Below are 24,016 nucleotides of genomic sequence, written 5' to 3'. Positions count from 1 at the left end.
TTGAAATGCTGATTCGTGTGTGGGTTCCCAAATGAACTTCTTGCCCTTGTGAGTCAGTGCGGTCAAAGGACACGCAATCAGAGAAAATCCTTCAATGAACCTTCGGTAGTAACCGGGGAGACCTAGGAATTGACGAATATGCGTCGGAGTAGTGGGGGTCTCCCACTTGCTGATGGCTTCAATCTTTTTGCGGGATCAACTTTGATACCCTGGTCGCTCACAACATGACCCAAAAACCGTACTTCCTTCAACCAAAATTCGCACTTGGAGAATTTGGCGTAAAGTTGCTCTTGTCTTAAGAGTTCAAGCACTAATCGGAGGTGTTTCTCATGTTCTTCTTCGCTCTTAGAGTAGATGAGGATATCATCTATGAAGACGATAACAAACTTGTCCAAGTAAGGCTTACAGACACGATTCATGAGGTCCATGAACACGGCAGGTGCATTTTTCAAACCGAATGGCATCACGAGAAACTCATAATGACCATAACGGGTCCTGAATGCAGTTTTCGTTACGTCACTTTCCTTCACCCTCAGCTGGTGATATCCGGATCGCAAATCGATCTTTGAGTAGACACTCGATCCTTGTAGTTGATCAAAAAGATCGTCAATTCGTGGAAGAGGATACCGATTCTTGATTGTCAATTTGTTGAGCTCACGGTAGTCGATACACATACGAAAGGATCCATCCTTCTTCTTCACAAACAGAACAGGTGCGCCCCAAGGCGAGAAACTTGGTTGGATAAACCCTCGATCTAACAGCTCTTGTAGTTGACTCTGTAATTCTTGCATCTCGGAAGGTGCGAGTCTATAAGGTGCGCGAGCTACAGGTGCAGCTCCTGGCACTAAATCAATCTGAAACTCTACGCCTCTCGGCGGTGGTAATCCAGGCAATTCCTCTGGGAAGACATCGGAAAATTCGTTCACAATTCGAACGTCGTTCACGCTCTTCATCTCAGTTTCTACCGCTTTCACATGTGCTAGGACAGCAAAGCGTCCCTTCTTCATAATCTTTTGTGCTTTCACGCAACTAATGAGGTTCAACTTCGAGGTACATCTCTCTCCATAGATAACCAGTGGTTCGCCATCTCCTTGTGGTATGCGAAGTGCTTTATCTCCACAGATAACATCGGCCTTTATCTTGCTCAACCAATCCATACCAACGATCACGTCAAAGCTTCCCAGTTTGATAGGTATCAAATCAATTTCTAAATCTGCACCAGCTATGTTGATAATAGCTCCACGACTAATATGGTCAACCTTTTCAAGTTTTCCATTTGCGACCTCGACAAGCATACTTTCTTTTAACGGGACTAATGACCAATTAATCTTATCGCAAAAATGTCTACATACATAACTTCTATCCGTATCAGTATCAAACAAGACAGAAGCTAAAAGATTGTTGATTGTGAATATACCTGTCACCAAGTCGGGGTTATCGCGTGCATCCCTTGCATTAACATTAAAAGCTCTACCCCGGGGTGGCCCGCCATCTTTTCGCTTGTTGGGGCATGCGTTTCTGAAATGGCCCGTCTGTCCACATTCGTAGCACTTCTTAGGTCCATTGGTGTTCGGCTTCCCATTCAAAGTGGTGACCTTGCAGTCTTTCCCGATGTGCCCAGCCCGTTGGCACTTCTCACAGACAACATTGCAATACACAGTTTGGTGTTTGTAACATCGCTTGCATTGAGGTAAGGTTCCTTTGTAGTTCGGGTTGGTGTTGGTGTTGGGATTAGGGTTTCCACCGTTGTTGTGCCTCTTGGTGGGGGTTTGATCGTAGTTTCTCCCCCTGTTGTTGTTGTTGTTGTTGTTGTTGTTGTTGTGGTTGTTGTGGTTGTTGTCCCATTTCCTCTTTTCGCTACTACCAGCTTCAAACTTAGCCTTCTCCGGCTCATCAATAAGAATCTGATTCATGAGAGTATGCGCCATGTGCATTGCTTCGGGAACATTCGGTGGTTTGGATGAGGTGACATTTCCTTTGATGGACTTAGGGAGTCTCGAGAAGTATTTCTCCATGCGCTTGAATTCGGGGGTGACCATGGTCGGACACATCAGTGCTAACTCCAAAAACCTACGATTGTAACTGTTAAGATCGTTCCCTACGGCCTTCAACTGCATGAATTCAATTTCCATTTTCTGAATTTCGGTTCTCGGACAATACTCATCAATCATAGCCGCCTTGAATTCCTCCCATGGCGTAGCATACGCCTCATCGATACCTTTCGCTTGAGCTAACGTGTTCCACCACGTTAGCGCGCCATCAGATAGCGTGCAAGATGCAAACTTGGTCTTATTATCCTCCGAACAGTTGCTAACTCGGAATACTGATTCAAGTTTTTCGAACCATCTGATGAGACCAACTGGTCCCTCGGTGCCGCTGAAGTTATGCGGTTTGCAGCTCTGGAATTCCTTGTATGTACACCCATTTCGAATGGGTGGAATAACCGGTGGTGGTGGCGGTGGAGCTTCGAGATTTCTTTCTGCTAGGGCTGCAGCGACCCGTTCGTTGATCATGTCCTTAATCTGGGCGGCGGTAGGTGTGGTTCTTCCGTTAGCCATGGTATTCTAAACAAAAATTTTGACCCAAGTCAAAATCCAACATGCAAGTAGTAATAATACAGTATATAGTGACCAACATGGAATCAAAACATCACATGTTATTAAATAATGCATCTAGGTACAAATATCACATAATCATCGTACAGCAATGTAAATAGAACATCGTGCAAGAATTAAATAACGCAAAGTTCCATTCATTAATAATAATAAGTTTCATACATCTGAATAAGTTCGTACAATACATATGCAATACATGAAACTATATCTAGATTACATCATGAAATCTAAATACAAGGTCCTACGGTGAAGGCGGGTGAACTGCTCCTCGAGCCAACTGCTCCTCGAGCTCAGTGACTCGAGCTCGGAGAGTCTCAATCTCCCTTATCAGTTCCTCGTTAGAGGGAGCTGGTGGGGCAGGCGATGCAGGTGGGGCGGGTGGTGCGGGTGGTGCCGGTCGTGCTGATGTAGATGGTACGGATCCGGATGTAGACGGTACGTCCCTAGATGTAAGTGGTTCGTATCTAAATCTAGGTGGTACGGTTCCAGGAATAGTCAATACGTAACGGGGAACCTTACGTATCTGTGGGTCGGCAGGGTATGGCACAACTCGTTTACGAGCAGTAACCCTACGACGATGGCCAAATGCGTCAGTAAAAGCACGACCTCCATTCACCCCTGGAATGACGGTGCCGTCGAAACGGTACCGCTTCTTAGGTGGGGTGGAGGGTGCCTGAATAGGTCTATCAGCAGGATCCTCATCATCGCTGGAGTTGTCTGATGATGAAGAATCGGCGGATGATGAGTCATCCGAATCGTGTGGTGGTGACACTGGTGGCTGAGCTGGTAATCCGAAGCGTCCGATGGCGGCCAACATCTGTCTGTGTCTGCCTGGCGGAATCACGACTAAACATCCGTCGGGAGTGCGTCGGCAAGGCGTGCGCATGTGGTTACGAAACGGCCCTTCCCCGAACTCCGCGGGGATCTCAATACCACCAATGCGGGGCTGTGACCTCGAGGGTCCGGGAGCAGACTCTGGGGCAGGTGCACTAGTACCAGCTCCGGAAGTAGAAGCACCGGGATCACTAGTGGGTGTCGGGGCCGGTGTATCGGCAGTAGCAGCAGCAGGTGTAGCAGTAGGTAGGGCGACGGGGTCTGAGTCTGTACTGCCCGAAATGCCAGCAGGTGGAACATCCGACATCTAAACAAGGAAAAATAAATTTTCCATGTCAGTATGTCATAAAGCAAGCAAATAATAGGCCAACAGTTTAAATCATGTATAACAGTAACTAGCATGGCAATAACAGTAATTCGTATGAAAGTAGCATGCAATCGAAAGCAAGTAGCATCATGCAGTAGTGAAATCATGTAATAGCATATGGCATATAGCAGTAACAGTAAGCAGCAGCATGCAGCAAGTTCAGCAGGAACACGTAAACTAGCAAGTTGTAGATTAGTCCTATTAGTGAATCCTACTCGGGTCGGTCTTAGACTCACTAATGCAACCTAATTCCCTACAACCAATGCTCTGATACCAAATGTGATGCCCCGTACAAAACCATCGTGTACGAATCATCAACAACAGGATCATTACAAGGTTAAGTACTATATGCTGTAATTAAAGAAATTGCATTCGCGATAAAAAGGTGATGTCATAACCGACATCAAATGTTTTACATTTCAAAAGCATGCTTCACTAAGTAGAAGCAAATAAATAAGTGTACGTGACCCCAAAGGTCGTTACATAACATAGTTTTAAAAGTAAATAAGTTCGAATGCAAGATAAGTAGTCATGCGATAACAACTCTAAGTAGCGGGTTCTACAGCACGACTAGTTACACAGCGGAAGCAACCTCAAGCACCTGAGAAATACATGCTTAAAAACGTCAACACAATGGTTGGTGAGCTATAGTTTAAGTATAACAGTATGTTAGGTAGGCCACGAGATTTCAGTGCTACAAAGAGCGTTTCAAAATAGTATGATAAAGTATATGTTAACCGTGGGCACTTGGTAACTAACTTAACGTTTAAAATACCCCCTGAAAGTACACTTGGCGAGTGCGTATGTTTATGAAGTATTAAACACTCGTTGACTGCTAGCGCGACTAGCCTGAGTGGGGATGTCAAACCCTATGGATCCATATCTAAGATTCGCGTTCACCGGTTCATAAACCAATGATTAAACGTTACCGAGCTAAAGGGAATGTTTCTGCCGTTATATAACCCACACATATATAAGTTTAAGTACTCGTGCCTAGTATGTAAAACAAAAAATCCGCATGTATTCTCAGTTCCCAAAATAAGTTAAAGTAAAAAGGGAATGCTATAACTCACAATGATATGTAGCGGTAAAGTAGTAGTCGGGAAAGGTGTGCAAGTAAATGGTCCGAAGTCCTCAACCTAAGTCAAATAGTACTAAGTCAGTAAATCGTCTTAATAGTTTTAAAAGTATGTATTTAAGGTCTTAAGGGTCATCATCATTCATCATTAAACAAAAGGCGTAAAGTAGGTTTCGTTTATGAAAGTAGTTTAAAACAAAGTCTGACTTCAGTCAGTCACCACGGCCTCTACCCTTACTGAATTAAGGTGAGACCAGTGGCCATGGATCCATATATGAGTCTTTTAAGTGTGGTAAAATTTACAGAAGCAAACTCATCTTGGTTTGACCGTGGCGACGGTCTAAGTGCGAGTAGGTCAGAAATTTCTGCACAACGTTAAAGGACATAGTAACGATCGGAGGGCCATAAATCCTAAACCGTAACTCGGATTAAGACGAGTCCTATATGAAAAGTTATCTACTCGTAAAGTTATATCTAAAAATCAAGGTTAGAACAGCCCAGGTCTACTGGTCTGTTCCAGAAGCATCAGGTCAGAAAGTTTTGGACAGAAACAGTGAGTTTAAAAGGGTTCCGGTGGTCTTGGTGCTTGATGTTCATCATGGTTCTCATCCTTGATGCATATAGCTTCAAGTGTACAACTCATGGATGTGGTTACATAATCTTAACCAAGTCTTGACCATCATAACACTAGTGCAAGTCTAAGACATGAAGCACAACTCACTTAAGAGTTGCATGTAGTTTGATGAACCAAAGTTACATCAAAGTCTTAGGTTTGACACTTACATGAACTATAAACTTGAAAGTTAACTAACTAATCAAGATCATAAGTAGTAGAACATAGTTCTTAGTTTGATCTTGAAGATCCAAGACTCAAAAGTCTAGATCCAAAGTTATATTTAAAGAAAACTTATTTGTGTGTTCTTGAACCTTCAAAGTTAACTTAATTTGTTCAAGAGATATGAGATCAAGACTAACTTGTAGTACTTGACCATATAACTAACTACATGAAATTAAAGTGCATAAATTGAAGAAGTAACCAAGTAAACAAGTAAATTATTCATGGTTGTTCATACTTTAAAGATTCAAACCAAAGTTTGATCTTTAGAAAGTAAACTTTAAAGCTTACTTCATGAACTTCAAGTATGTCTTTCAACCATGAACTTTATAAACTTTGAAACATTATATGTAGAACATAACTAGTAATTTATGTTCTTGAGTGATCTTGTAATTACAAGATAAAAGAAGAAAGAAACTAGTAAGTTTAATTCTTGAAAGCATGTAAGTAAACAACAACATCAAAGTAAGTAAGTAATAATAACAAACAAGTATTCAAGTAACAAAAGATGATGATGATTAATGGGATGTCCTTGAATTCGGTTTTCATCAAATAAAAAAAGAGGAAGAACAAGTTGTCTTAACACTTACAAGAAGAGAGAAATGTGAGAGAGAATGGAATGCAAGTTTGAGAGTGTTTTGTGTGTGTGAGAAAATGAGAGAATCAAGAGTGAGTAAGTAATGCAAAAATTGAAATGAAACTCCCCTTATCCCCAAGCTTGGCCGACGGTTTCACAAGCTCCATGGGGGAGAGGTTTTTCCAAAAGTTTAATCATGTAAAAGCCTTAAAAGTTGGATAATGAGGATGCATGCATGGGGATTACATGTTAACTAGATTCTTTATGTAAGTAACTAGCTAGTTCTATTTAAAAATGATACTTACACTTTCAAGACATGGGCTAAAGGTCCATTAATAATGTAGGGTGGGCTTACAAGTCTTAATTCATGGGTCCATTATCCTTAAACAAGCCCAAGTCCAAATAATAACAAGTTAAACCAAATAAAGCCCAAGTAATTAACTAATAGCCATAGTTAATCAAAATGATTAATAAAACTAATCATGAATGTAAATAATACTTGAAAATATTATTCGTGCAAGTTCCGGGTGTCACAAAGACGTTTCGGGCAATTAAAGTCAAGTTCGGGCAATCATGGCAACATGTAAATGTAATAACGTACATTCGTTTAAACACGCGTATTAATAATAATAATTATTAATAAAATAACGTTGGAAATTCCAGGGTCGTTACAAACATCATATGTAAAAAGTAAAGTAAGTTTTCAATCAAGAATAGAGATCGAAACAAAGGCTGACTTCGTTCAGCTGCTACGACCTCTATACAAACTGAAATGATGTGAGACCAGTGGCCATGGCTCCGTATATGAGTCCTCTAACCGCTGAACAATTTTCAGAACCAAAATCTTCTTCGTTTAACCGTGGCGACGGTTTAAGTGCGAGTAGGTCAGAAATTTCAGCACAACGTTACAAGGGCGTAGTGACTTTCGGAAGGCTATAAATCCTAAACCGTATATCGGATTTAGGCGAGGCCTAAACGAAAAGTCATCTACTCAAACCGAACAAACTAAAAATCAACTTTCCAGTAGCCCATAAAGTCTTATCAGACCCTGAAAAACAGAAAGTAAGTGCTCTAGTGGGATTCTTGTGCTTGATGCTCATCACGGTTCTCATCCTTGATGCTTGAGCTTCAAGTGTACAACTCGTTGATGTGTTTGCATCACTTTGACCAAAGTTTAACCATCAACAAACAAGAGTCAAGACTAAGAATTAAAACACAACTCATGTGAGAGTTTGAGCAAGGTGATGAACCAAAGTTACATCAATCTTCTTAGTTTCAACACAAATACAAGTCTTATTACGCTACAACTTTGAATCAAACTAAATAATCAAGACTTTAAGCTAGAGAGCTTAGATCTTAACTAGATATTAAAGATCTTAGACTAAAAAGTCTAGATCTCATGTTCTTGGTGAAACCCTAAGTCAAAACACTTAGACTTTCAACTTTACACAACCATAAGTTATGAAACTTAGATTTTGTAAAGTAAAGTGAACACAAATAAATGAATTCTTTCTTTAACAAGTTAGATGACCATAAGTTATGTATCTTAGATCAATCTTACATGTGTGAAAGTTATAAACTAGTAAGCTTAAACTTTTTTGTTCTTGAACTTTCAAAGTTAGACTTTGGTTACAAGATTTATGAGATCAAAGTTAACAAGTAATCTTTGACCAAGTAACTCAAACAAATCGAATACCATAAACAAAAATAATAGATTTAAAGTTAAAAGTAAACAAGTTCAAGTAAGGATCCTTTATATAAAAAGATATCAAGTTACAAACTTGAATCTTCATGAAATTAACTTTAAAGTTCCAATACTTGAACATAAAGAGGATCTTAAAGCATTTGATCCTTAAATTTGTTACAAGTTTCATGTAGAATCAAAAGCTACAAAGCTTTGATCCTTGTTCTTGCTTCTTTATCATAAAAGTGATCAAAGGTTGCAAGATAACATGAGGATTGAAGTTATAAAAACCAAAATCCAATAATAAATAATGATGATGATGAGCTACGGTTTTGGAGAAGAAAAAGAAGAGAAAAAGAGTTAAAACCTTCAAGTTCTTCAAGAAAAGTTGAGAGAAAAGTGGAGAGAAATTTGAGAGAAAAGTAGTGTGTGTTTTTGAAATGAAATTGTGAGTTAAAATGAAATGGTGGTGTTGGGTGGTGCCTTGTAGGCCGACGGTTGCAAGGGTGGGGTGGGGGGACCATTTGCTTGCTATTGGATGGTGGTACATTGTGGTGGTTGTACATGTTGGGTGGCATGGCATAAGGTGTTAAACCATGTAAGGAAATGGTACACTAGCATGCTTAATCTTGTCTAATCTACTAATGGACTTTGTCTTATACTTAATGGGCTAAATTAGTCCATTAACTAGTCCATTAAGTGAGCCCATTAAGTTAAGTAGGTTGGGCCTTTAATTAACTAGGTCCATTAAGGTATTAGGTCCATTAAAACTAACTAGTAAGCATTAGTAACCACTAAGCATAATTAAGGAACCATAAAGCTAGGTAATTGTCATAAATAAATAACAATTATGTTTACGTAGTCATAATATTCCAATTATAACTAAGTTTAACGTGTACCAAGTACGTAACTCGTTTTAAACGGTAAGTGACACTAACGGTCGTAAATGCATTCAAGGATCATGTTAAGCACTTAATATCACGTTGTAAGGCATTAATGAAAGTAGTTAACATCTTTAATGACCCAGAATATAATCTATCACAGTACGCACAAATACGCAGTTTCGTGAAAGACATAAATATAATTAAAAGTCGAAAAAGTCGGGTCGTTACAGCACGGAACTTGAATCAATCTTTTGGCATATAATATAGGGGGCTAGAAATCCACAGACAACATTTCTTGAACTTCTAAACAAAAGAAATGCAACAGGAAGTTCAATGTTACGCTTCAATAGAATGAATACGGTAGTATTCTACCCCGGACTTCATATTCATCATTTTTGAAAGCGGGGGGAAGAGATCTTTTTCTGCAACGGAAAAAAACGGAGCACATTTGACTTAGCTTCGCGGATGGGAGGAGTGTGAGAGCTGAGCCCGCACGCTCTATGCTTTTCCCCAGCCTACCCTCTGGTAAAAAATATCCTAGGCATGTTCATTTATATCTTGACTTTGTACGGAGCCACGACCTCTCCCTCGCTCACGTCCAAAGTCACCCCGATTTGAATTGGCGCTGCCACAATGATTACACTCGTACTACCACGCTCTGATACCACTTGTAGAATCGTTTTAGAACCAAAAACCAGTACAACATATAAACACATGAGTCTTTTAGTACTATAAAACCAATTGATAGTAGAGTGAGGTTCTCCTAGACTTATATCTATACATTTGTTTATTTTCATATTCGATATTCGATGTGGGACACCCATTAACCGATTAACTCCAGCGTCGGGAACTCTCAAGGTCCAAAGGCCCCTAACGTATGGGATAACTCGATGATTCTGTAGGCTACCATATCTTTTGTCGCTGTGTTTATGATTCAATTCAAGGTTATATAACTCGCATCTTTAAAATTCATAGCTTTAGAATCCGTGAGGGTGTTATTAATGATTATATTATATTATAACATTATGCATATATATATATATATATATATATATATATATATATATATATATATATATATATATATATATATATATATATATATATAAGAATTTTTTTTTTCTTTTTTTTTTAAAGGCAAGACCTTGTAGTGATGTTGGTGAAGATTGAACCTGAGTCCTCTTTGGAAATTCTCAAGCACTCAACCACACCTTTGGGGTTAGCATATAAGGTTGTTATTCACTCATAATAATTTTTATCGAGTCAATATGTAGTGTCGTATTCATTCACCAAACTTGGCAAGAAGGTGAAAATATATATATCTCGAATTAGGTTTAGTTCAACGAACAACAATAATACTAATGAATGGCTGCTTGACATGCCATTTCATTCCTACCCATTATTAAACTTTATCTTGTGCTCTCAAGCATCATGGACGATGGCTACCCAAGACTTTTGGGGATGTTTCGAACATTTATTAGATGTATTTATTATAATATTAATATTAATATTAATAATAAAGAATAACCTAAGTATTTATTTAGTAAACCATTCCATTCCATTCCAAGATAGTGTAGTGATTGAGATCGGATTTCCACACAATATTTTGGGTTGGCTAGAGAAAAAAGTTAAAAACGGTTACTGAATAAGCCGGTTAAATCGCATGTATCAAACTAAAAGGTACTCCATTTCCCGAGTAACCTGATCAAAAAAAATATCCGTTTGCCCTAAGTATATATTTAGTAATGAAAATTTTTGTTGATCTCTGTATAAATTCGACCCAAAAGGCAGAGTTGAAAAGTTTTGTCAACTATGTAAAACTTGGGAAAGAGTTTATATAATAGTTTAATATACAACCCATGTATATAAGATGTTAATTGAAAGTTTTGCCAACCCATGTAGACCCTCCACACATTAAAATGAAAAGAAAAAGAGAATGACTGTCATAATCAAAATAAACTGATCTACATAACATCTCAAACGAAATACTCACAATGTATTAGAAATCAGCATACTACGTATACATCAATCGAAAATGTATCGATTTAAAATTAAAAAGAATGATGTATAGACATAGATTATACAAGAGTACTTGTTTATGTTTAACTAGAATAAAACTGTGGGAGTAATACTCTGTGTGATTTCAGAGTTATCATCCTGAGCTAATTTTGATACATTTGGTACCCACCAAACTCTTATACTTTTATCAAGACTACCACTATATACCAAAAAACCACCACCAATACTACTTGGTGACACTTGTAAACATTTAATTGGTCCTTCATGACCCATCATCACTCCAATCTTAGTCAACCCATTGACTTCCCTTTTCCATACACCTATACTCTTATCTGTTGAACCTGTACACAAAATCTCCCCTTTCATACACATGCACATAATTGACATTTTATGTGCTTCAACTTCAAACATCATCTTCCAACTATCTACTATTGACCATCCCATTACAAACCCATCTGACCCACCACCCAAAACCACCGAACCGTCACCCGAAACCACCACCGAGTTTATCGATACATCCTTATGACCGTCAAGAACCCCATTCAAAAAATGTGAACCTTTTGGTTCTTTTTTCCCCCAAGCTTTAATCTTTCCATCTGCAGAGGCAGAAAAAACTGTTCCTTTACTAGCAATTAACGCGTTAATCGCGTCATCATGCGCTTTAATCGATTCTAAACATTTGTAATCAGATACTCTCCATATCTTTATTGTTCTATCCCAAGAACCCGAATAGATCAAGTTGTTATGAACCGTTAAACACGAAATTGTATCCGTATGTTCGATCCATAAACGCTTATGATGTCGTCTAATTGGTATGTAATTACTATGATTCATAAACTTCACAAGATAATCTTTTTTTGTTGGAAGTGTGTCCACAAGTTTGAATATATTTTCAAGATTTCTTGAAACCCTCCAAACCCTAATCTTGGAATCTTGATGAGCTGTAAATATTTTTGTTCCTAAAGTTACGAGTGATTTAACCGAACCACTACCGTGACCGAACGTTGTAAACAATCGGAGATCGGGTTGTTGCCAAACCATGATTTCTTTCCCTAAAGATCCACTGATGATGAATTCTCCACATAACGCCATGCAAGAAACTGATTCGGTGTGACCGGTGACGATCGAAATTGACCGGTGACAGAACGATGAATACGACGGTGGTAAGTGAATGAAACGGTGGGGTTTTGCCGGAGTTTCGTCGGCGTCTGTGCTTGTATCGCTGCTGCTGCTGTTGCTGATTCTGGCGGTTGAATTGATTGATTGACGTGGATTCATTGTAGGTGTAATTAAGTAATATTTGATCAAATTGAGAGGTTTTTTATCGCGAAATTTTGGATTGAATTGAATTGGATGGTGTAAAGTGAAATGGATTGGAAGAAAGGGTTTTGATAAATGGCGGGATACATATAGATTTATATTTATAAATTCTAATTTCTAATATTTTATAATCATAAGTACGGATTAATTAATAATACGGAGTAGTTATTATATTTTATTAAATTTTTATATGGGGGATGATTCTCACACACACTTTTTTGATCCTCACACACCTATTTTAACCTTTTACTAGTGTAATAATACTCAATTGGTGTGTGAGGATCAAAAAAGTATGTGCGAGAATCATCCCCTTTTTATATATACTCCAGATATAGATAGAGATTTATTTATGGTGTGAATACATGTCATGCAATGGTTATAGCCACGTATGATGTTGTTGTAAAAGTATTTTTTTAGGAGTGTTAATTTAAGAGCTTGGTTAGCCTACCTAAATGTTAGTTGATGTGATTATGTGAAGAGTATTTTATAAGAGTGACGATAAATTCATCATCATTTTTACTTTATTCATCACGAATCATACATTAATATATTGTACTGTATAACTTATTATTGCACAGTTATGGTGGATGAAGTAAAAATGAGATTGGATATATCAATGACCACTTTATAACCAGTCACACCTTTTTATATATATATATATACTTTACAATTTTATAGTAACATTTATAATGTTATTTGTGAGTTGTAATACCTTGAATTCAATAATTTGCTTTAAATCCAACGGACTAATCAGAACGTGACATGTGGCGCGACAATCACATGTGATTGAAAAAAAAAATTAAAACATAAATTTTTTTTTAATTTTTTTTTTAAATTTTTTTTTGAATTTTTTTTATTATTATTATTTTTTTTAAAGTTAGTATGTCAATCCAATCACATGTGATTGTAAAACCCAATCACATGTGATTGTAAAACTCAATCACATGTGATTCAGCATATCAAATCCAATCACATGCGATTGAAAAAAAAATTTGATTTTTTTTTAAAAAAAAAATCATTTTTTTAAAAAAAATTCAACCGGAAACAGACTTTAATTCGGTGATTTGATCAAGTTTGTTAGCGTTTCGTGATCATATCTTCAAAATTTCAGGCTTTAATTAGGTGATTGATCAAGTTTTGATCAAAAACTTGGTGTTTGAAGGTTTTAGCACAAACTTACTTAAATTCGTCATTATTCGTCATTTTATTGAATTTTTTTCAATCACATGTGATTGAATTTGACATGCAGAATCACATTTAATTTACTACATGTCAAATCCAATCACATGCGATTGAAAAAAAAATGTGAAAAAAAAAAATTTTGAAATTTTTTTTTTTTTCGAATTTTTTTTTTCCAATCACATGTGATCATCGCGCCACGTGTCGCACTCTGATTGATCCCTTGGATCTCAACTTAAAATTGGTTTCATTTAAGTATTCCTCTGTTATTTGTATATATTACAACTTATTAATATTAAAGTATAAATTTAATATATTTATTGAAAAATAGTGAAAATATCATCATCTGTCACTATTTTATTAGTTTAAAGCAAGTTGATGTGAAATAACGCAATATTTGATTTATAACTATTTAAACCGAATATCATGTTCAAAACAAAATCGAAAAAAACAAATCGAATTTAAAAAGTTGATTTTGGATTGAGCAAAACCGAAACAGTATTTGAATTCGATTTTTCGGTTCAATTTTCGGTTTTGAAAATTCTGAATTTAGTTAACCGAAAATTGAATACAAAATCGAATTCAATGTATACAATTTTAAATATAGTATATACACGTTGATTTGAGTAGATATCTTAACTTTTCAAGTCAAGTTATGTTTATTAGAATTTGAAATCTTATTTGAATATTTAATTTCATATATATGTTTTTTAAGTCTTTCACTACACATTTTTGAAATTGTAATCATTTTAACTCATCTTTCCGGTTCAAGACAATATATGTGTATATGTGTGTATGTATGTTGAAACAATATGATTTATGTACAACTTCACTTACAACATTTTATAATCGGAACATTATAAGTCCAATTGCTCTTAATTAACACTAACAGATGTAATTCAATATAATATTTTAACTAATGTTGGTGATTTTAGTGTCATCAACAAATATTTTAGTTAATTGGGTTTTATTTGAAAACAAGAGTAATCAGGTTATACTTAATAACGAGTGAGGAGTGTGTGTAGTACACGCCCGTAAGAGTTGACTTGATACTTTGTCCATCATTTTCCATAAGGTGTGAACGGAAAGTTGTGTCTTTTCGTTGAAAGGTTACATCTTATGGTTGAAAGGTTGCGTCCTTTCACTCACACCTTTTCATTTCCTATAAATATAGGAATATGATTTGTTTTCATTATGAACATATAGAAAATCACACATTCTCTCTAATACCTGATTTTGATTTCTTCTTTCTTGTAAACAAAATCGTTCATGTCTTATCCCAATTAGGTTTTCGTGTAAACCCGAGGCTTGTGAGGGGCGAAATACTTAATTAGGAAAGTGTTTCATAATTGAAGAACCAATCCACGATTATCAAACCAAACCCCATTTTCTAACAACTAAAACGTGAAAGTGCGATATGCTTTCCTAAGTAAAGTTCATTCTAGAAACCTAAGGGTGAAAGGCACTGGATACTAAAGTATCACTTAGTGGGTACTAAGGTGGTTGTTAATTTCACAGTCCTTTCATCTGTTAAAAAAATGGTTTGGAAAGACTCAGTTACAATATAAGTTTATAAATTTGCTTCATTATATCGGATCAAAGATACTCTAAAAACTAAGCCAAGGTACGCTACCTAAGTACATCCCTAATCTTAATTTTAAGACCACATTTTATAAAAATGATCGATGGTATAATGTACTATGCTTGTTCCTCGGAGTTTTATTTATAGTAACATGTGAGTAAAAAGTAGTCTCATTATCGATATTTCACGATGTTTATTTATGTAGACTCTATAACACTCTAATGGTACTTACTACAACTAGTGTGCCTCCGAAACCACAACATTCATAGATCCCATAAAGTTCGCATAGTGTTGTATTCAACCATATGTTTGACATAGATAGTTACTTTATATCGAGGTCCGCGATGTCTTAATAATAAAGTTAAAAATCACGTTCTTTGATTAAATTTGATTTAATTTATAAAGATAATATTTGTCAGAAAACATAACACAATATTGCAACTCTATATTTATCCCATAATAATTAACTAACTACGTCATAACAAACACACAAGATAACTACTCGCTAATCATGGCAACTCGAAACATAACAAAAAATATAATAAACATTATAAAATAAAGATAGATAAACAAAGAAGGAATTGAACGTTGATTAATAGAGAGTTCTGAATATTACAAAAGGTTGACAACTTTCGACGCACCGTGCTCCTTACAATTTTCTTTCCTTAACTGTAGATATTTATCACTAATCTAGTGATAGTTTTCATAATCTAGAAGTTAACTACTTTAAACATCAATTAGAGAGTATTTGGTGAGATTGGATGGAAGATTATGTTGAAAATGGTTATGGATAAGTGTATTTATAGAGTTGGAAGTCTTCAAAATTGCACCCCAAGTCCCTCCCAATAACTGCAGTTCAGCACGTGAATTTGGATGTCGGGATACCGACATCTTGTGAAGTCCCGTAATGCGTATCTTGAAGTGCGTTTTTTGATCGTTCACTGTTTTAGCTCCGGTTTCTTCGTTATAACTATGTTTCTTCGATTCTCGCGTCATTGAATTCTCTTTTACGAGATCCAAAAAATAAGCCAATAAAAGATATTTTTTAGGCATTTATTCTATAACTTGTTTTAAATGAGCAGTATAACGCGGTTAAAAATATGACTTTTGGTGCGTTATCAAGTATCTCACACTTAGAATTTTGCTTATCCTCATGCAAACTTTCGTTAGGTCAACAAGATAAGGTTTTAATAGAAAGTTATTTTTGGGGAAGGATGTTGGTTTATGCTTAACGATAATATTAATCTTAACCAACGTTAATAAGTGTTTTAATGATGACACATGCACATAACTAAAGGTGTTGATAGACATCTTGACAAAAATATACAAATTCACTAATCCACACTTAATCTAGCAAAAGACCAAACTAAATAAATCTTAAACTAAAATATATGTCGACCACAGGTCAGACTGTGGATGACCCTGCACCCCGGTTTATGAAACCAAGTGCACGATCGACCTCACGCCTGACCATGGATCGACCATAGAAGGTTCTGTCCAACCTTTTGATCAAATAAAGTTTGACCACTTCAGGGCATCTATAATTTATGAAACTTGTTTAAAAATGCTTAGAATAGTTGCCCCCTTCATATCCAAAATAAGTTTGGTCACTAGAAAGCTAATCTTGGTTAATCACACTTAATGACACCTTAATGACGATTTAACCTTGATTAAGAATAACACATAAGTGTTACATGAAAACTGGTGCTCCTAAAATGTATTTAGACATACTTAGGATGGTCATCAAGTCCCAACCAAGAGTTGCTCTTTTCTTGTACATGTGTTGGACATTAATGTATACTTATACATTAATCTTGCAAAATGCCACATTTGAAAGTAAACTTACATAGCCTTGATACAATGCTATGTCATCACTACATGTTTAAACCTAGATTAATTAGTGATCTATTGCTAGTCAATACATAAGTATTACTTGACTACTTGCTACTAATACATGAGTATTATTTGACTATGTACTAAATGCCAACTTGATAGTAGTTACTTAATATATGTATGAACTTTATCTTGCTATAAGCCATAGGTTAGGAAATTACAAATGTACGCTTACTCTACCCAGTGTAACTTGGTTGATAACAATTGATATGATCAAATAGTATTAATGATGCGTAATTATGACTTTAAAAATGCAATTTAGAACAAGCTTTCTTCACCCAACAGATTTGAACACGAAACCCCCAATTTGTAACAGTAACAGTCCCAAAACAAAGTGTAAAACTCAGAAATAAGAACACAAGGATAATGTAGTGACCCGGAAATTTCCGATCAAATTTAAACTTAATCTTTATATCATTCCGACATGATAAGCAAAGTCTGTATTGTTGAAATCTCAAAAACTTTGAAACTGTGTTCATATAATCATTTACCCTTTGACTATGCCCAACGATTCACGAACAATTGTATGTAAATAAATATGTAAATATATATATATATATATATATATATATATATATATATATATATATATATATATATATATATATATATATATATATATATATATATATATATGGTAATATTAATTACTAATATTATAATTAGTATTAATATTAGTATCATTATTCTTAGTAATCCTAATTATTATCATGATTATTAAAAGGTATTAGTATTAATTTGATTACTAAGATTTCCATTCTATTTAAAGTTATTATTATCATTATTTTTATTATGGTAATGATATTATTTATGTTATTGTTAATATTAATAGTAATGTTATTAATTGCATTAGTAATATTATTAAAATCAACAATATATAGATATAAAAAAAATTTAAACATGTAATTTATGATTACTAGTAATATTATTAGGTATTATCATTAAGATTCTTTATTATTATTATTTATTTATTTTTAATTGTAAAAATAATACCATTTATTAATATATCATTAATACAACTAATGGAATTATTATTCTAATTTTTTTTAAACAACAGTATTATCATTTTTCTGCATTTTTATGTATTTATTATTTAATAGTAATTAATATTTTATATAAAATTAAACTATATAAATAAAAGAATTTTATATATAAATCTGTTTCATAGTACCAATCAACTTTACAGAACCTTGTTTGTATCTCCAAAATTATTAGACGTCGAATCTGGATACCAAATACAATCCAAAGTCTGTTAGATGTCTGTTTCAACTTTTATTTTATTTATATATATTTCGGTACTGGTAAAATAGTTCCTGTCGACTCATATATGCTATAAGCCTTCATCACATTTAGTTCGTACCAAGCAGATTCGATCTAAACAGCAAATTTCAAAATTCTATTAGCCATCATAATCTTCTTTTAATTTTTTTTATCTATTTCTGTACGTGCTCAATATTAGCTGTCGAATAAAATCTTTGGTATATGACAAATGGTTTAATCAGTGTATCATCACAATACATTCATAAATCGACACCCTCCAAAACAATCTTGCAAATTCATTCCTGTTTGAACCGTCGCCATGCTTCTCTATCTCTCTCTTCTAAACTTGTTTATCAATCAAATTGTGAGCAGACAACATCGCCTATATGCTGCTACTTTCCGTTCTTCTGTTTTCTTCTTTTAATCAACCAACACAAACACACCTACACCACTCTCGATTATCAACTTTCAATCACAATACCACCATCATTACTTTAGCTACTGCTACACTTTTGTTTCTTTGTCAACGATGAAACGAGAACCACCACCGTTGAACCATTATAATTTATAACCCTATATCACCACCTTTGTTAGACTCACCCACCAAAATCATACTATCATCGCCCCATTTACATCTTGATCTTCCTGTTTTCTGCTATCTGATCACACCACCACATCATGATCATTGTGGTAGTGTTACTGCTATGTTATCATTTATCCTACTACTCGAACCCATATAACAAATAATATCGTATTAAAAGAATAAGGAAGCATGCAAAACAAGTGATGTGTATATATATTCTTGATAGCCGACACTTTGAATAAAGGGTTATCCCACTTGCATCTTCTTCTCGTTAGTGGGATACAAAAGTACCGAAAGTTCTCTTTTATTTAATTAATACAACTAGCGTGCTATTTTTTTTTCCTTTTTGGATCGACAGCTAATAAACCGAACCCCTCTCATATGATTGTGCCACCTATATTTTTTTTTTATTCGGCCGAAGCACTTGATGAATCTATGATTAAAATTATCGCATGCTTTTCCCTACGATTTCTTTTCCTGGCCGAACCCCACCACTAATTCTTTGATTCAGCTAAGTTGAAACATGAGTTGGGCTGCCATGTTACGTTGGGCTGTGTATTGTTTTTGTTGGGCCAAGGAAACGGTTTTGGTTGCTGTGGAAGTATCGATATTAATGATGGGGTTAAGGAGATAGAAACAATAAAGAGGATACGATGATGATGATAATTGTTAACCTGCGAGATTATTTTTTTTCTTCCCTTGTTGATCGTCGCAACTGTTAAAGGCAAAGAAGACAACAGAAAATTTATTCTTATCTGTTAATTAATAGATCAATTAAATCTATTTTGGGTTTTTAAGGCGAATTGGGCTAGATTAAATTAATCAATTGGACTATTCATTATCGGGCCGTGATATTATGTTGTTGGACTGTCAAATTGGGCCATGTTATAAAGATACGGGTTATATAGAGATGAGATGGGTATAAATCAGAAATACAGAATTGGAGGAGTGGTTCAAGGTGTTTGTGTGTTTTCGAGAGGTTGTGGGTTCGATCCCGAGCGGTGGCAATATATTTTTTTGGGACTCTTTCTTTATGAGGTAGTCCTCCTTTAATTATTTATTATTACTATTATTATTATTACTACTTATTAATATTAATTATGATGATTATTATTATTATTATTATTATTATTATTATTATTATTATTATTATTATTATTATTATAATTATTATTATTATTATTATTATTATTATTATTATTATTATTATTATTATTATTAAATGTTGTTATTGTTATTATGATGTTAATATTAATAAAATGACTACTATCATTATTATTTTTAGTTATTATTAAGTAGTACATTTAAGTATTATTAGTACTACTGTTATTAGTAGTATCGTTAAGTTAACAAACAAAGGATATTTATTAAATAAATATAAATATATAAATATATGGACATATATATTTAATACAAAACTTAACTATATAAATATGATTATTTTACTTAATATATGTATATAAAATGACATATATAGGCTATTAACATAAAAATGATACAACTAATAAATATATATATATATATATATATATATATATATATATATATATATATATATATATATATATATATATATATATATATATATATATATATATATATATATATATATATATATATATATATATATATATATATATATATTTGTTCGGTTACAATTACATATATTAATATATATACCAATGATATAGGTTCGTGAATCCAAGGCCAACCCTGCATTGTTCAGTTGTTCAATATAGTCATATATATTTTTACTACAAAATACATTAGGTGAGTTTCATTATTCCCTTTTTATATACATTTATGGGCCAAGAATACATGCAAATGCTTTATTAACTATTTTATAATATTTATATGCGTGAGTTTCATTATTCCCTTTTTATATAAATTTTTGGGCTGAGAATACATGCAAATGCTTTATTAACTGTTTTACAATATTTATATGCGTGAGTTTCATTATTCCCTTTTTATATACATTTTTGGGCTGAGAATACATGCAAATGCTTTATTAACTGTTTTACAATATTTATATGCGTGAGTTTCATTATTCCCTTTTTATATACATTTTTGAGCTGAGAATACATGCAAATGCTTTATTAACTGTTTTACAATATTTATATGTGTGAGTTTTATTATTCCCTTTTTATATACATTTTTGGGCTGAGAATACATGCAAATGCTTTATTAACTGTTTTACAATATTTATATGCGTGAGTTTCATTATTTCCTTTTTATATACATTTTTGGGCTGAGAATACATGCAAATGCTTTATTAACCGTTTTACAATATTTATATGCGTGAGTTTCATTATTCCCTTTTTATATATATTTTTGGGACTGAGAATACATGCGCTGTTTTTATAACTGTTTTACGAAATAGACACAAGTAATCGAAATTACATTCTATGATTGGATTATCTAATCGAATATGCCCCTTTTTATTAAGTCTGGTAATCTAAGAATTAGGGAACATACACCCTAATTGACGCGAACTCTAAAGATAGATCTATCGGGCCCAACAAGCACCATCCAAAGTACCGGATGCTTTAGTACTTCGAAATTTATATCATGTCCGATGGAGGATCCCGGAATGATGGGGATATTCTTATATGTATATTGTGAATGTCGGTTACCAGGTGTTCAATCCATAAGAATGATATTTTTATCTCTATGCATGGGACGTTTATTTATGAGAACTGGAAATGAAAACCTTGTGGTCTATTAAAATGATGGAAATGATTATTTATGTTGAACTAATGAACTCACCAACCTTTTGGTTGACACTTTAAATCATGTTTATTCTCAGGTACGAAAGAAATCTTCCACTGTGCATTTGGTCATGTTAGAGATATTACTTGGAGTCATTCATGACATATTTCAAAAGACATTGCATTCGAGTCGTTGAGTTCATCAAGATTAATATTAAGTCAATTATAATAAGATATATTACGAAATAGTATGCATATTGTCAACTTTCGATGTAATGAAAGATTGTCTTTTCAAAAACGAATGCAATGTTTGTAAAATGTATCATATAGAGGTCAAGTACCTCGCGATGTAATCAACTGTTGTGAATCGTTTATAATCGATATGGACTTCGTCCGAATGGATTAGGACGGGTCTTCACAGTTGGTATCAGAGCGGTGGTCTTAGTGAACCAGGTCTTGTATTAGTGTGTCTAACTGATAGTCGTTAGGATGCATTAGAGAGTCTGGACTTCGATCGTGTCTGCATGTCAAAAGTTTTGCTTATCATTTTTGTCGGAATACATCTGCTTATCATCCTTAGGAAATTACCGGCTCATTATTCTCAGTCTAGACACGTTTTACTGCATTGACTGCATAAATAGTGTATAGACAAAATTCATATATTAGCGTATCTGTCACTGTAGACTTTATCTGACACGTTTCCTTAATTATCTCCGTAATTCACGGGATCTTTGGAAGTATGTATAGATATTCTATATATAATTAAAATATCATTAGATATTCGAAAATCATTTCATATCAAAACCCTTTAACTGGTCGTGAGAGATGGATCCTACACCTAGATTGGATTCCATTAGTTCCGGAAGCGATTTCGAGATGTATATTGAAGCAGAGTCTGAAGTCAATGAACCAGAAGTGCCTCAACCATTTAGTTATTTTTCTTTCTGGAGGAGATGGGGGTGGGTCCGATACTTACTCACTCGATGGAGAAATGAAGAAGTCGAGCCCCACCGCGAACCAAACTTACCTCCTAACATCGGAGAAAACGATGTACTTACCGGCGAACCTATGCGCAACACTGTATTCACCCTTCTTGCTAAAGTTTTCCACCTCGAAGGTCGCATTACTGCAATCTCAGAAAATATTCAACCTCTACTTCCGAATACCAATCGAATGGGAATATTAGAAGAAGTTAGGGAACTTCGAATTGATAATCAAGATCTATCGAATCAGATGAGTGGATGGATAGAAATGGTAGAGGGTAGGATAGAAACCCTGACAAGAATGGTGCTTGATTTACAAGCTATACTTACTACACCAACATCATCACCAATCTCAGCACCAACAACACTTGTAGCACCGACAGCAACAATACCACCATCAGCAGCACCAGCAGCATAACTTGTACCAACAACAACATCATCACACGTCTCAACCTCGCAATATATACCTCAAGCATAATCATCGTTCTACGAATCGTTCTACATAAACTATCTTCATCCTTCATGGCGATTATGTAATCTCTAATGTTTTAGAGATTATATATTCTAGTTCTAACGGTAAATCAAATGAGATTAATATCACATTAACTCATTAAATCCATGATTATATCTGAAGAAAATATATATGTATATATATTTTCATAAAGATTGTAATTAAAAATTCTTTCGTACAAACTGTTAATGGTGAAAATATTTTAACGGGTAGGTAATACCCGAGGAATATTTAGATTTCACATTAATAAGTTACATTGTACATTCTTCGAATCTGATTCAACAGTCACTTATTATCCTACTTACAACCATCGATATACGTATCCGTTCACCGTAAAATAATTATTTTCATCCAATTTCATATTTGGATTTTGATTTACCAGAATCCAACAGGTGGCATAATGAAGAAAACATTGGACAAAATAAAATTTGTTAGAAACAAACAAATTAACTATGAGAAACTTTATTAAGAATCCACGCTAACTGTTCCAGCTAACTGTTCCTAGCTAACTGATTACATTTATTTATCGCAATTTATTTATCGCAACTTATTTATCGCAATTTATTTATCGCAATTTATCGCATTTTAATTATCGTAATTTACATTCTCGCAATTTTATTTATCGTCATTTAATTTCTGTTATTTACTTTACGCACTTTATTTATCGTTATTTAATTTCTGTTATTTATTTTACGCACTTTAAATATCGGGACACGTATACAAGGTTTTGACATATCATATCGACGCATTTATATATATTATTTGGAATAACCATAGACACTCTATATGCAGTAATGATCGAGTTCTCTATACAGGGTTGAGGTTGATTCTATAATAATATATATAATTTGAGTTGTGATCGAGTCTGAGACATGTACACGGGTCACGATACGTATTAATTAATTCGAATATTATATATTAAACTATGTATGAATTATTGGAATGTCAACTGTGGACTATCGCCTGAGCACTAATAACATTGGACAATTAAAATGAATTAAAATATTGATTATAACATATGAAACTAAATATTTCTTCAAGTTTGCCACTTGATTTCATCTTAAACCTCATTTGTATCTTGACGATTACAATCTGCGTTCAAAT

The 24,016-nt window shown here is 34.2% G+C and overlaps 1 protein-coding gene across 1 annotated transcript; it reads right to left on the bottom strand.

The window, feature by feature from the left end:
* Positions 1 to 10,980: 10,980 nt before the first annotated feature.
* Positions 10,981 to 12,171, bottom strand: LOC139864173 (protein JINGUBANG-like). The gene has a single exon (XM_071852759.1). The coding sequence runs from the start codon at positions 12,169 to 12,171 to the stop codon at positions 10,981 to 10,983; it is 1,191 nt and encodes a 396-aa protein (XP_071708860.1).
* Between the last annotated feature and the right edge of the window lie 11,845 nt (positions 12,172 to 24,016).

The sequence above is a fragment of the Rutidosis leptorrhynchoides genome, chromosome 8 (assembly GCF_046630445.1).
Source record: "Rutidosis leptorrhynchoides isolate AG116_Rl617_1_P2 chromosome 8, CSIRO_AGI_Rlap_v1, whole genome shotgun sequence".
In the NCBI taxonomy this organism is placed as follows: domain Eukaryota; kingdom Viridiplantae; phylum Streptophyta; class Magnoliopsida; order Asterales; family Asteraceae; genus Rutidosis; species Rutidosis leptorrhynchoides.
This window is presented reverse-complemented; position numbering and strand designations above follow the sequence as displayed.

Excerpts from the sequence above, each read along its gene's own strand:
- LOC139864173 (XM_071852759.1), bottom strand. The coding sequence starts at position 12,171 with ATGAATCCACGTCAATCAATCAATTCAACCGCCAGAATCAGCAACAGC.